The sequence below is a fragment of the Myxine glutinosa genome, chromosome 6, assembly GCF_964187855.1.
Source record: "Myxine glutinosa chromosome 6, kmMyxGlut1.1, whole genome shotgun sequence".
NCBI classification, from domain to species: Eukaryota; Metazoa; Chordata; class Myxini; order Myxiniformes; family Myxinidae; genus Myxine; species Myxine glutinosa.
The window spans coordinates 157,255,497-157,268,154 of record NC_136266.1 but is presented as its reverse complement, the minus strand read 5'-3'; the positions used below and the strand labels follow the sequence as shown (position 1 = coordinate 157,268,154).

Below are 12,658 nucleotides of genomic sequence, written 5' to 3'. Positions count from 1 at the left end.
CTTCACGATGGGCAAGGTCACCGAGCCGTGGTCGGCCCGGCAGCAGCGTCAGCTCTCGGCCGTGTCCGAGTACACGACGGACATCCGGTACGTCGCGGGGAAGGACAACCCGGTGGCGGATTGCCTTTCCCGGGCCGTCGCCCACGCAGTCCACCTCGGCATCGACTATGCCCGGATGGCAGCTGACCAGGCCGCTGACCCTGACGTCCAGGCCTTGCGGACCGCCGTCACGGGCCTCTGCGTCACCGAAGTGCCATTCGACGGCGCGGGCGCGGCCCTCTTGTGCGACGTCTCCCTCGGGCGGCCTCGCCCCATCGTGCCCGCGGGCTGGCAGCACCAGGTGTTTGACGCCATCCACGACCTGTCCCACCCGGGCGCGAGGGCCTCCCAAAGGTTGATCGCCGACAAGTTCGTCTGGCATGGCCTCCGGAAGGCCGTCCGCGGCTGGGCCAGGACGTGCCTCGCGTGCCAGCGCGCCAAGGTGCACCGGCACACCCAGGCCCCGTTGGCCCCGTTCACGGTGCCGGAACGCCGGTTTGACCACGTCCACGTGGACCTGGTGGGACCTCTGCCTCCCTCGCGGGGTTTCACCCACGTCCTCACCATGGTGGACCGCACCACCCGGTGGCCGGAGGCCGTGCCCTTGGCGTCGACGACGGCGGAAGACGTCGCGCAGGCTTTCATCGCCACCTGGGTCGCCCGGTTCGGCGCCCCCTCAGACATCTCGTCCGACCGCGGCCCCCAGTTCACCTCGGGGCTCTGGGGGGCGGTCACGCAGGGGCTCGGGGTCTGGCTGCACCGAACCACGGCCTACCACCCCCAGGCTAACGGCCTGTGTGAGCCATTTCACCGCTCATTGAAGGCCGCGCTCCGGGCCACCCTCCGTGACGGCGGCTGGGTCGACAGGCTCCCCTGGGTCCTGCTGGGCCTCCGCACGGCGCCCAAGGAGGACCTGCGCGCATCCGCGGCGGAGTTGGTCTTCGGGCAACCGCTGCGGGTGCCGGGCGAGTTCCTCCCCGACTCCACGGCACCATGGTCCGCGGCACAGCAGCGCTCCGCTCTGCAAGAGACCGCCCAGAGGTTCGCCCCGGTGCCAACGGCATGCCACGGGCACCCACCGACGCACGTCGCCCCGGAGCTTCGCACGGTGGAGTACGTCTTCGTCCGCCACGATGCCCACCGGACACCACTGCGGCCCCCGTACGACGGGCCTTTCCGCGTGCTGGAGACCGGGGCGAAGCACTTCACCCTGGACATCGGCGGTACTCCTGACCACGTTTCTGTAGACCGCCTCAAGCCGGCCCACCTCGACGTGGACCATCCACCGCCAGTGGCCCGACCCCCGCGTCGGGGCCGCCCCCCTGCGGGCGGACCCCCGGCACCGCCCAGCCCCGCCGCCACGCCGCCCCCCGGTCTTGCACCCATCCCAGGGGCAGCCAGAGGCATCCCACCTGGCATCCCTGCACCCCGGATGCCGCCGATCGCCAGGGGGCGCTTCGGCCGGGTCATCCGTTTGCCCCGCAAACTGGCCCTCCAGGTGCGCGGGAATTCTGGGGGGGCGCGTGTGGCGGACACGAAAGCCCACTGGCGTGGTGACATCATTCCGCGCACCAAGTGGGCGGCGGCCACGCCCGAGAGAGAGGCGTGGCCTCAAGATATACACGGGGCGCGCAGCCCGGAGCAGCTCAGTGCTGCAGTTTGAGTACTTTCAATAAAGACTCTTTTATGAACCGCGTTGTCCGCTTGCTCCTTGCGTAAGCATTAGCGCGCGCAGCATCGCGCTTCAATACAACTTAATATATACAGCAACAACTTATCGCTTACAGCAATAGGCTTTTAAGTCACTGGAGGCCCATCGGTACTTCACTGATGGCTTCGTGCAGACAGTACATCATGTCAAGTCTGCAACAGGGTTGATTTTCTTGAAAGCTGATGTACGTCCATCACAGCGGGCTAATGACCCTTCACATCGCCCATGGCTAGCCACACACAGCGACGGAGTAGTGCAAGCTGCCCACTGCACTTGCATGGCTGGGTAAGTTTAAATATAAACTATTACTTTTAACTTCAGTTAGTATTTTCATTACATCACACCTACTGAAAATATAAGTAAGTAACTGTTGTGTGTATCGCGCATGTATAAACATGTACGCACGCATTGCTACGCGTGTTTGCTTTCATCGGCCCTTCGGTTGTCAGGTGTCAGAGGGTGAAAGTACCCGGATGTACTTTCATACCTGGTGTGCTCGTGAGGTACATGTACACATCCGCGAACTGAACATCCGGCCAGGTCGTCGGGTCGTTGATCCACGCACTTGCCGGTAACCGGTACGGACAAATTGCAAGGCCAATTGCCGCTAATTTGATCTCGTATCTCTCTTTAGCTTCGCTTGGAAGATTGTCAAAATAGTTGTAAGACATGCTGATATAAGTGGCCAGTAGTGTGTGCCGAAGGTCGTAAGTTAAACCGTTGCAACAACACAAAATCTAGCACTTTCCTGCGGAAGTCTGCAAACACAAAGCACACACACTGCAAGCGCACGGCGTGATTGTTTTCATCGCTCTAGGGCACGTGACGCCGTTACTAAGTGGAAGTGACGTCACTTCTCCCCACACAGTTGAAGAAGAAGAACGGAAGTGACGTCACGATACATATTCGTTGAACTGACTGCGGCTATAATGACCCAATTTTTTTTTCCATTTTATCTAATGTAAGAAAATAAATGACCATTGAAGGGGTAAGGAGATGGATAAACCGGAATGTAGGATAAACCAGCGTGTAGGATAAACCAGAGTGAGAATCCTTCCGGTATCGGCGGCATGGCTGGCTTCGACACGTTGATGCATCTGTTTGCAGGCGGGTAAGCGGGTTCTTCTTTATTTATGATTTGCGTTTTTGTGTCAGATTTGTATTTTTTAAATTGAGAATTCTCGATGTTATTGCCGAACCGTGTCGCATTTTGGTTCGATTCCGGCAGGTGCAACACCTCTTCCTAGTGGTGGAATGGAGGGGATGGAGGTCGTGCGTGCCCGCGAGACTGTTTGTGGTATTCGTTGCGGTGTTTCCCATGTACATGTATGATGTACCGATATCCTCGTGAGGTGTTTGACATTGCAAATGAAATGGCGACGGTCGATTGGTCCTTTCGGCTTGCAATTGCAATGAAGTTTCCCATTTATACACTAATATTTATGTTCAAGACGTCCACCGATCGATGAAACGATCGGAATTTTTAACAGGACTACCTTTTACTTCTGAATGACGATGAGGAAAGGAATAATTTAATTTGTAACTCGACGGCCTTTTCCTCTTTGGATATTAATATACCAGATAAGGTAAACGAACCCGGAAATACACCGCCCGAATCGTTTTCCATTCTGTAGATATAAGACGTCACATGGTATTGGTGATGACGCGTTGGTTACATCTCCGACGGAGGCGAAGTTAATGAAAACTTTCTATCCATTCTGAATTATCGGAAGATTTAACTGGACTACTTTCTACTCTCTATCCATGTGATGGCGGTGATAATGACGATGAATGATTATGACGGTATTATGACGATGCTGATTGTGATGATGATGATGACTATGATAATGTCAATGATGACAGTAATGACGATGCTGATTACAATTGTGATTGTAATGACGATCGTGATTACGGTGATGACGATGCTGATTACGGTGATGACGATGCTGATTACGGCGATGACGATGCTGATTACGGCGATGACGATGATTATGATGATGGGGGTGATGGTGGTGTTGATAACGATGATGACCATGGTGGTGGTGGTGGTGATGTTGATGACCATGGTGGTGGTGATGTTGATGACAATGGTGGTGATGTTGATGACAATGGTGGTGATGTTGATGACAGTGGTGGTGATGTTGATGACCATGGTGGTGGTGATGTTGATGACCATGGTGGTGGTGATGTTGATGACCATGGTGGTGGTGATGTTGATGACCATGGTGGTGATGATGTTGATGACCATGGTGGTGATGATGTTGATGACCATGTTGATGACCATGGTGATGATGATGATGTTGATGACAATGGTGGTGGTGATGTTGATGACCATGGTGGTGATGATGTTGATGACCATGGTGGTGATGATGTTGATGACCATGGTGGTGGTGGTGATGTTGATGACCATGGTGGTGGTGATGTTGATGACCATGGTGGTGATGATGTTGATGACCATGGTGGTGATGATGTTGATGACCATGGTGGTGGTGGTGATGTTGATGACCATGGTGGTGGTGGTGATGTTGATGACCATGGTGGTGGTGGTGATGTTGATGACCATGGTGGTGATGATGTTGATGACCATGGTGATGGTGATGATGATGTTGATGACCATGGTGATGGTGATGATGATGTTGATGACCATGGTGATGATGATGTTGATGACCATGGTGATGATGTTGATGACCATGGTGATGATGATGTTGATGACCATGGTGATGATGATGTTGATGACCATGGTGGTGATGATGTTGATGACCATGGTGGTGATGTTGATGACCATGGTGGTGATGATGTTGATGACCATGGTGGTGATGATGTTGATGACCATGGTGGTGATGATGTTGATGACCATGGTGGTGATGATGTTGATGACCATGGTGGTGATGATGTTGATGACCATGGTGGTGATGATGTTGATGACCATGGTGGTGATGATGTTGATGACCATGGTGGTGATGATGTTGATGACCATGGTGGTGATGATGTTGATGACCATGGTGATTATGACCATGGTGGTGATGATGCTGATGACCATGGTGGTGATGATGCTGATGACCATGGTGGTGATGATGCTGATGACCATGGTGGTGATGATGATGATTGATGATGCTGATGGGGATGATTATGATGACCATGGTGGTGATGATGACGTTGATGACCATGGTGGATGATGATGACGACGTTGATGACCATGGTGGTGATGATGATGCAGCGCTAGCAAAGGGCTTTCTATAGCGTATCCCGGGGGTAAGAGGGGATTGCATCTGGTCCCGAGTGTGATGGTACTCCTGGAAGGACTCTGAACTTTATAGGAAGAAAAAGAAGAACCTGGTCAAGGCACAAAAGCGAGGGACAAACTGCCAACTGACTGTCCCATTGATGCAAAGCGAAATAATTACTTTTTGCTCAATTTTTTTTTTTCATCCGATTGATTTCAATTTTCATGAGATTAATTTTCATCCCATTTGATACCATGAATGTGACATCCTTGTTTGCATTCGTGATCTTTTATTCTTCTTTCCTTTCTGAGGAAATGAGATACTACTGCTATTACCCAGGGCAGGTGAGCATCTCTCCTGGGAGGAAAAAGGACACTCAGGCAGGGGTCAAGGGCACTGCCATATGCCTCCTTGCAGAGTGAAGGGGGGGTGGGGGTGGGGTGCAAAACAGCACCAGTTTTGGGGGTCAAGGAGTGAGGCCACTTTTGGGCGTATGAGGTTTTAAGTATTCAAATATTTAGATTCGCCCAATATGCTTTGCAGAACATGTTAAGCTCACACTGTGTATGCACAGGCTAACTGTGTTATGGTAATTACCATCTCGACTGAAATAAACCAAAATACTGAGAAAACGGGACAAATGGCATTCCAGGAAGGTTTTTATTTTATTTTTATATATTTTATTTTTTTTGTATACAGGATCGAGGCTTGTGAAAGAGCTAACATTTATCACACAAGAAAGATGAAACGGACACATCAAACATATAATGAGGGGAGCGGTAGACAAGATGGGGAGAGGAGAGGAAGCACACAAACACAACATTTGAGAGCAGGGACATCAGGAGATCTGTGGGAGGGAGAGGGCTTGGGGGGGGGGGGGAGGCGTGGGGAGGGGAAAGGGTGGGAGAAGTATAAAACACAAGGACACTGCAAGGTCTTCCAGGAAAGAAGTTGGTATTTCAAAAAAGTGGATCTGGGGTAAAATTAGCGGGGGTAGAAAAGATCCAGGTTTTGGATGGGGGAAGATAAGAGATGGTGGTGAACATCTGTTTTAAAGACCTGGAGCGAAGCGTGGGATTGAAGAGAGTGAGGGAGTTTGTTCCAGAGGCGGGAGAAAAGAGGAATGAAGGAGTGAAGGTGAGCAAAGTCTTGATTTTGGCAATTTAACCATTAAAGGGTTGCTGGCAGATCTTGTGTGACTTGTAGGAATATTTGGGGGACAGAGCCCAGAGAGAGCTGGGGGAGCAACAGGAGAGGAGTCGGTGGAAGACAGAAAGACCACCAACCTGCCTGCGGTGAGTAAGTGAAAGGCCCTCGGAGTTAGCTTCATCACGGGAGATTCCAATGATTCTGAAAGCTTTGGTTTCAACAGCGTGAAGCCGAGCTAGGTGTGAGGCAGGAGCACCGGCCCAGAGGGGAGAGCAGTATTCCATTGAGCTGTGGATGAAAGCCTTGTATGTGGTGAGGAGCTCAGATGTGCCAAGGAAGGACTTCGCACGACGGAGGATGCCCAGTGACTGGCTTTATAGGCCAGATTGGAAATGTGGTTTTCCCAGGAAAGATAATGGCAGGATAGTGAGACCCAAAAGCTTGAGTGTCAGAATTTCTTGGAGAGGATTGTTCAGAAAGTAGATGGGAGGGTTGTCCAGTCGGTCTTTTCGGAGAGACATAGTAACAGTGTGAGATTTGTCAGGATTGAAAGACATGTTCCTCTTGTTTGACCAGTCTGATTTTTGTCCAGTTTTGTAGAGTGTGGAGGCTGCAGTCTGCCGATCTGAGGGATGAGGTATAGAGTGGCAGAGAGTGGAGTCGTCAGCAAAGAGATAGAGGATTTTCAAGAGTCAGAGAGAACATTGATGAAGACCAGAAAAAGCACAGGGCCCAGAACACTGCCTTGGGGAACTCCAGCCTGAACAGGAAGGGGATTTGAGAGAAACCCATTCAGGGCCACATGTTGACTACGACTGGAGAGGAAGTCCGCAAGCCATGTGTGAATCTCCATGGATACCATAGGAGGAGAGTTTGGTGAGCAGAGTGGGGTGCCAGACCGTATCGAAGGCACGTGATATGTCAAGGGAGACAGCTCTAATTTCCTGTTTGACATTGAGGACCTCCATCCATTGTTGAGACAGCAGAAGCAGCATGGCCTGAGTAGAGTGACCTGGTCTGAAACCAAATTGATCAGAGATAAAGCCGTTGGAGAAGAGGAAAGATTTGATATCCGAAGCAATGATGGCGCACACTCTCTCTCGTACTTCGTAGCACACTCTCGTACACCGCACAATGGACCTTCCGCGAACGCCCGGGTCTCGACTCTGTCCCAAGCGTGCCAAAAACCCATTCGCACCAAACACATTCGTGCCATTCTTTCCACTCACCTCGGGGTCCTCCTTCCCCGGCAGCACCTGCAAACTTTTTCTTGAATTAGCAAGCCCGGCATCACGGTGCAAATACAGACATTGCGCGGATTCCATTACTTTCTCCCGTGATTTATTTTCTGGTTCTTCTGTCTCTTCTGCCCCAATTATTTCTTTTTCCTCGGCGACCGCCGGCGCCCATGAAATTTCTTTGTCCAATTCGGCGATCGTCGGCTCTTCTGCACCCCGCGTCGCGATTTCCATATCCCCGGTCAACTTGGCTGTCCTTTGCTCAAGCTCGCTCCCCATGCGTTCCTCGCACTGCTTCACCCCGTCGCGTACCACTGCTACCTTCCCGCTCGACCTGCGCCCAATGTCCTCCCCTGTTTGTTTTATTTCTTTATTCGACGCCACCCTCATTTTTTCCAATTCCCGGGTGGATTTGTCCCCCATTTCTTTTAATTCCCGGGTGTATTTGTCCCACTCGGCATCCATTCGATTAGCCAATCGATCCCCCATTTCTTTCATATCACAACTCCACTCTTTCATGAGCGCTAACAGTTGAGTCATGAATGCTTGCTCGTCCATAACCCCCACTTGCACAGTGGGCTCTGCCCTCGCCGCCACCTGCGAGGCGCCGCCATTTTTGTTACCAGCTGCCGCACCCTTTTCTGCTTCCACTACCAACTGTCCCGGCTGTGGGTCCTGGGTCATCAATTCTACCTCTACTATCCCACCGGCATTCGACCGCCTTGGCCAGCCTTGGTACGAATACAATTTGGATTTTACAACTAAATTTCGTTCGCTCGTAATTTGGAGCCAATTCGTCCAAACAAATTTTTTGCTAAGGTTGAAATCCCACTCCACTGACCCCAAATTGGTGCTGCCAATATGTGCAATTTGGTGTCCAAAATTTATTTATGGGTTCCAAATCCCACTCCTGACTACCAAATTGTTGTGGTTTTTCGAAGCCCGTTCCCTTACAAAGGGGAGATTAAGCCCCTTTTTCTCTCTGGGTCTTCAAAACCGCGAGACTGAGTCGCCACTTCCGGGCAGACGTGGAAAAGTTTCGGGACAATTTCACGCGTACCTTGAGTACACACGCCGCAGCGGAAGCGGGGATCGAGTCTCGCACGAACCACGCGTGATTGAGTACACCCGAGCAGATGGCGGACCACGTGACTCGTGCTGTTACCTTGCTATAGAACCCGGTCAGAGCGATCTAATTCATACCATGCGAGGTCAATGATGGAAAACACAAGACTGTCGAATCAGAAGGAATAACAGGTTTATTTACACTATTTACAGGGATTTGGTAGAAGAAAAGGGACACAGGGCAGACTTAATCAATCTTACTTTGCCCAGACACGGGCCCGGTCACTCACACGTGGAAATGGAAGGAGAATGTTCGCGCGCCGAACGTGCCTGCTTCGGTCGCTCCAGGAACAGCTCACCCAGCGTGGCCCTCTGGCGGTCACAGCACGTATCCCGGCGAAAGCAGGCAGGCGGGAAAATCCTCGCGGCGCGTATATCGGCAAAGGCAGGCAGAAGGAAATACGCGCGTCTGGCCCGGCACGGGTCGTCTTTACAGCGCGATTAATACTGCGCGGAGCGCGGGGAGCAGGGCAAGGTCGTATACAACGGGGTGATGCTCAACTCAACTGAACTGCCGTATTCTCACAACTCCGATCTCGTAACTGGTCTGACTTGCCCTGCGCTCATCTCATAACTGAGGTGGGGGGCTCTGGGCACAGGATAATATCGCCCCGCCCTAGCCCGACTCAAAAGTTCCAAACCCCGCCTTTTGCCGCAGTGGTAAGTCACTCCCCTCGAGCCCTGATTGGCAGCTCGCGCTTACCGTTAGCTCCTCCTCCGCCTTCCTTCGGCCTTGGTTGACTTGTTCAGGCCTGCCTCGTGGCATTTCGCACCAAAAGCATCGGAGCATCATAAGGGCACCTAATTTTCATAATCCCACTCAACGCAAAACTAACACAGGAAAGGTCTACGCTTACATTTACTAAGAAATAACTGAGCTTAAACGAGGCTACATGTTGTAGTGTAACTAACTAGGAGGGGAAATTAACCTTTATTATAAAACCACAAAACCGCAACATTATATATATATATATATATATATATATATATATATATATATATATATATATATATATATATATATAGATATATAGATATATAGATATATAGATATATAGATATATAGATGTATATATAGATATATATATATATATATATATATATATATATATATATATATAGATATATATATAGATATATATATAGATATATATATATATAGATATATACATATATATATATACATATATATATATACATATATATTGCTACGGTTTTGAGATTTGTACATATGACATCATTAAAGGCTAAAGGTTTGCCCCCCATAGTTAGGCCACAAGCAACACATAGGCCCACTTAGAGTATTAGTTATGTCATAGTATGTGTGAGTATAGGCCATTTCCCTAGTAATATCTGCGTTGTGCAAAGCCATGAGTTTGGGTCCCTTCATTTTTGCTCCACCCTTCAATTCCATCTATGAGCATAATTGATCCCACGCCCCATTTGGCTGATCCCTCAATTCTGTTACGCTTTGGCTGCCAGCAGCATTCGCTGCCGTTTGTTCGCTCGAACTAGTCAAGTAACACGAGGTAGGCCTGAGAAGAGGGAGCGCGGGGTCGGGGTGGGGCGGCGTCAAGGAGCACATCAGAGGCGATGGCGGTAATGGCCACCAGCCAACCAGGGCTCTGAAGGGAATGGCGTGGTAAGGGCGCCTAGCAAGTGCTAGAAGGTTCGCGGGGCGTGGATATAAAAGCCTTCGCACAAAGCCCTTAAACAGGACTTTGTCAGGACTGAAGCAAAGGACTCTCATGAAAGTACTTGCCAGAGAACCTATGCACGACGGGAAGGAACTGTATCGAGAGGACTGCAGTGAGGACTGCAGTGAGGACTTGCACAAGAGAAGAGGGCTGGTTGAGAGCACTTCATTGTGTGAACACTTCGAGGCTTAGCGCTGTATTGAACTATTACGTACGCAGCCACGCGAGTGAACGCGGCAATAGCCGCCAGTGTAACCGCCAGAGCCCAGCCCCTACCATTCGCCCCGTGTTATCCCGTGTGCGCCAACGACAAGCGGAGAGCTGCTGCCGTCTCTACTATCCGTCTTCGCGGTACGAGCTGGGGACCGGAGAGAGAGCTGCCCGGACGCCATCCCTGGACGTCCTGATTTTCATCTGCAATCCCCGTGTGAATGTCTGTGTGTGAGACAGGCCCGTTTGTCTTGGGTATTAAGTTAAGACTGTTATTAAGGCTGCATTGTGTCTTCTCCTTCTCACCATTGTACATAGTGTGAATAAATCTTGTTATTCCTTTTCTTCCCAATTCGACCGCTTCTGTGATTTCTCCATTGAGTAAGCGTGGCACGAATAAGAACCGCTTGGATCGGGGTCTAGTCCTTGATAACGGCTCGGATCACGGGTTCGCTACCGCTCGGAGTATCCACCAACACCCGTGATTCGTGCGGGGCTTATTTCCTCGTTTCTGGGCAGCGCGAGTAATTAGGTAATAGCGAGTTCTTAGTCCTAAAACCCTATTTCGTGCTGTCCGGGAAGGATGTCATAGGTCCCGGGTCCCGTCGGTCAGTCAAAGACAAGGGGACTAATCCCACCTTGGTAAGAGGAAAAGGCCGGCGCAGAGATCCGCAACAATATATATATCTCTTTTTGTCCCCCGTCGCACAGCGGAGCGAAAGGGGGACTTTGGTTTTCCTCTCCGTCCGTGTGTCCGTCCGTCCGTGCGTGTGTGTGTGCGGGCGTGCGTAAGCGAAGGACCGCATTCGAATTTGGTGTGTGGGTGCAACACACGTCAAAATCCAAGATGGCCGCCACCATGTATGTCTGATGCCATGTATGTCTGAACCTTGTGAGCTGAATATCTTGAAAAATAAGCGAAGTACCAACTTCTAATCTGGTGAGTGGGTGTATCTAGGCATAAGGAAGAACGCTATTGAAAATTGGGTCGCCACGTCAAAATCCAAGATGGCCGCCGCCATGTATGTCTGAACCTTGTGAGATGAATATCTTGAAAAATAAGCGAAGTACCAACTTCTAATTTGGTGTGTGGGTGTATCTCGGCATAATAGTCTGGCAGCTAAGCTAAATATAGCATAACAATTGTGCATTTTGTGAGGAAAGCACCAAATTTGGCACACTAGTCGACTATCATATTATGAAAAGATCTGGATATTGGGCCATCTCAGATTCAGAGATTTGATTTTTGCAAGATTTGCAGATTTTGCAGATTTGCAAGCTGAGATTGCAACGCCAGGGATGGCTGACTCCTTCCTGCGAGCTGCCCACGTCACCCGCACAAGAAGAGCTCATCAAATCACTGCAGCGGCACTGCACATCCTGCAACACCGTGCGTATGAACGCCACTGTATGACATATGCTGATGATGCAGAAGACCTGCCTGAGTTCGAAGACTGGTGCCACCAGAGAGGAGAAGACATTCCCAACTTTCAGTACTGGGCAACTGTGCTGGAACTAGAGATGTTGGTACTGGTCTACGTGCGTTCTCTGCGGCAGGCTTCATTCACGATGTACCTTGATGCCCTGACGGAACTGGTCCCATGGTTCCATGCCTTAGACCACACACACTATGCCAGGTGGGTCCCTGTTCACCTGAGGGACATGGTTGCACTCTCAATGAAGCACCCAGATGTAGCCAGAGAATTCAGGGCTGGCAACTTCACTGTACAGAAGACGAAGAAGGTGTTCTCTTCGATCCCAATCAAATCGAAATCTTGCAAAAATCAAATCCCTGAATCTGAGATGGCCCAATATCCAGATCTTTTCATAATATGATAGTCTACTAGTGTGCCAAATTTGGTGCTTTCCTCACAAAATGCACAATTGTTATGCTAAGTTGCCCCACTATAAGGAAGAACACTTGTAAATTGGGTCGCCACGTTAAAATCCAAGATGGCCGCCACCATATATATATATGTCTGAACCTTGTGAGCGAAATATCTTGAAAAATAAGCGAAGTACCAACTTCTAATCTAGTGTTTGGGTGTATCTAGGCACAAGGAAGAAAGCTATTGAAAATTGGGTCGCCACGTCAAAATCCAAGATGGCCGCCTCCATGTATGTCTGAACCTTGTGAGTGAAATATCATATCATAGCATGTTTTCTGCGTCTTCCACTTTGTCAACTCACATCACTTCCCCGACGGGGGACCTAGGCGTAACGCTTGTTGATGTCTAGGATCCATATTTAAAAAAAGTATTGTGT

At 50.2% G+C, this 12,658-nt stretch overlaps 1 protein-coding gene across 1 annotated transcript in view; it reads left to right on the top strand.

Annotated features, from left to right (window-relative positions):
* The first annotated feature begins 2,612 nt into the window (after nt 1-2,612).
* LOC137417417 (solute carrier family 25 member 36) overlaps nt 2,613-12,658 on the top strand; it is a 36,334-nt gene continuing 26,288 nt past the window's right edge. The window contains exon 1 of the mRNA XM_068103321.2: nt 2,613-2,861. Within this exon, the coding sequence (XP_067959422.1) occupies nt 2,821-2,861 (41 nt within the window). The 5' untranslated portion in view covers nt 2,613-2,820. The remainder of the gene's footprint in view (nt 2,862-12,658) is intronic.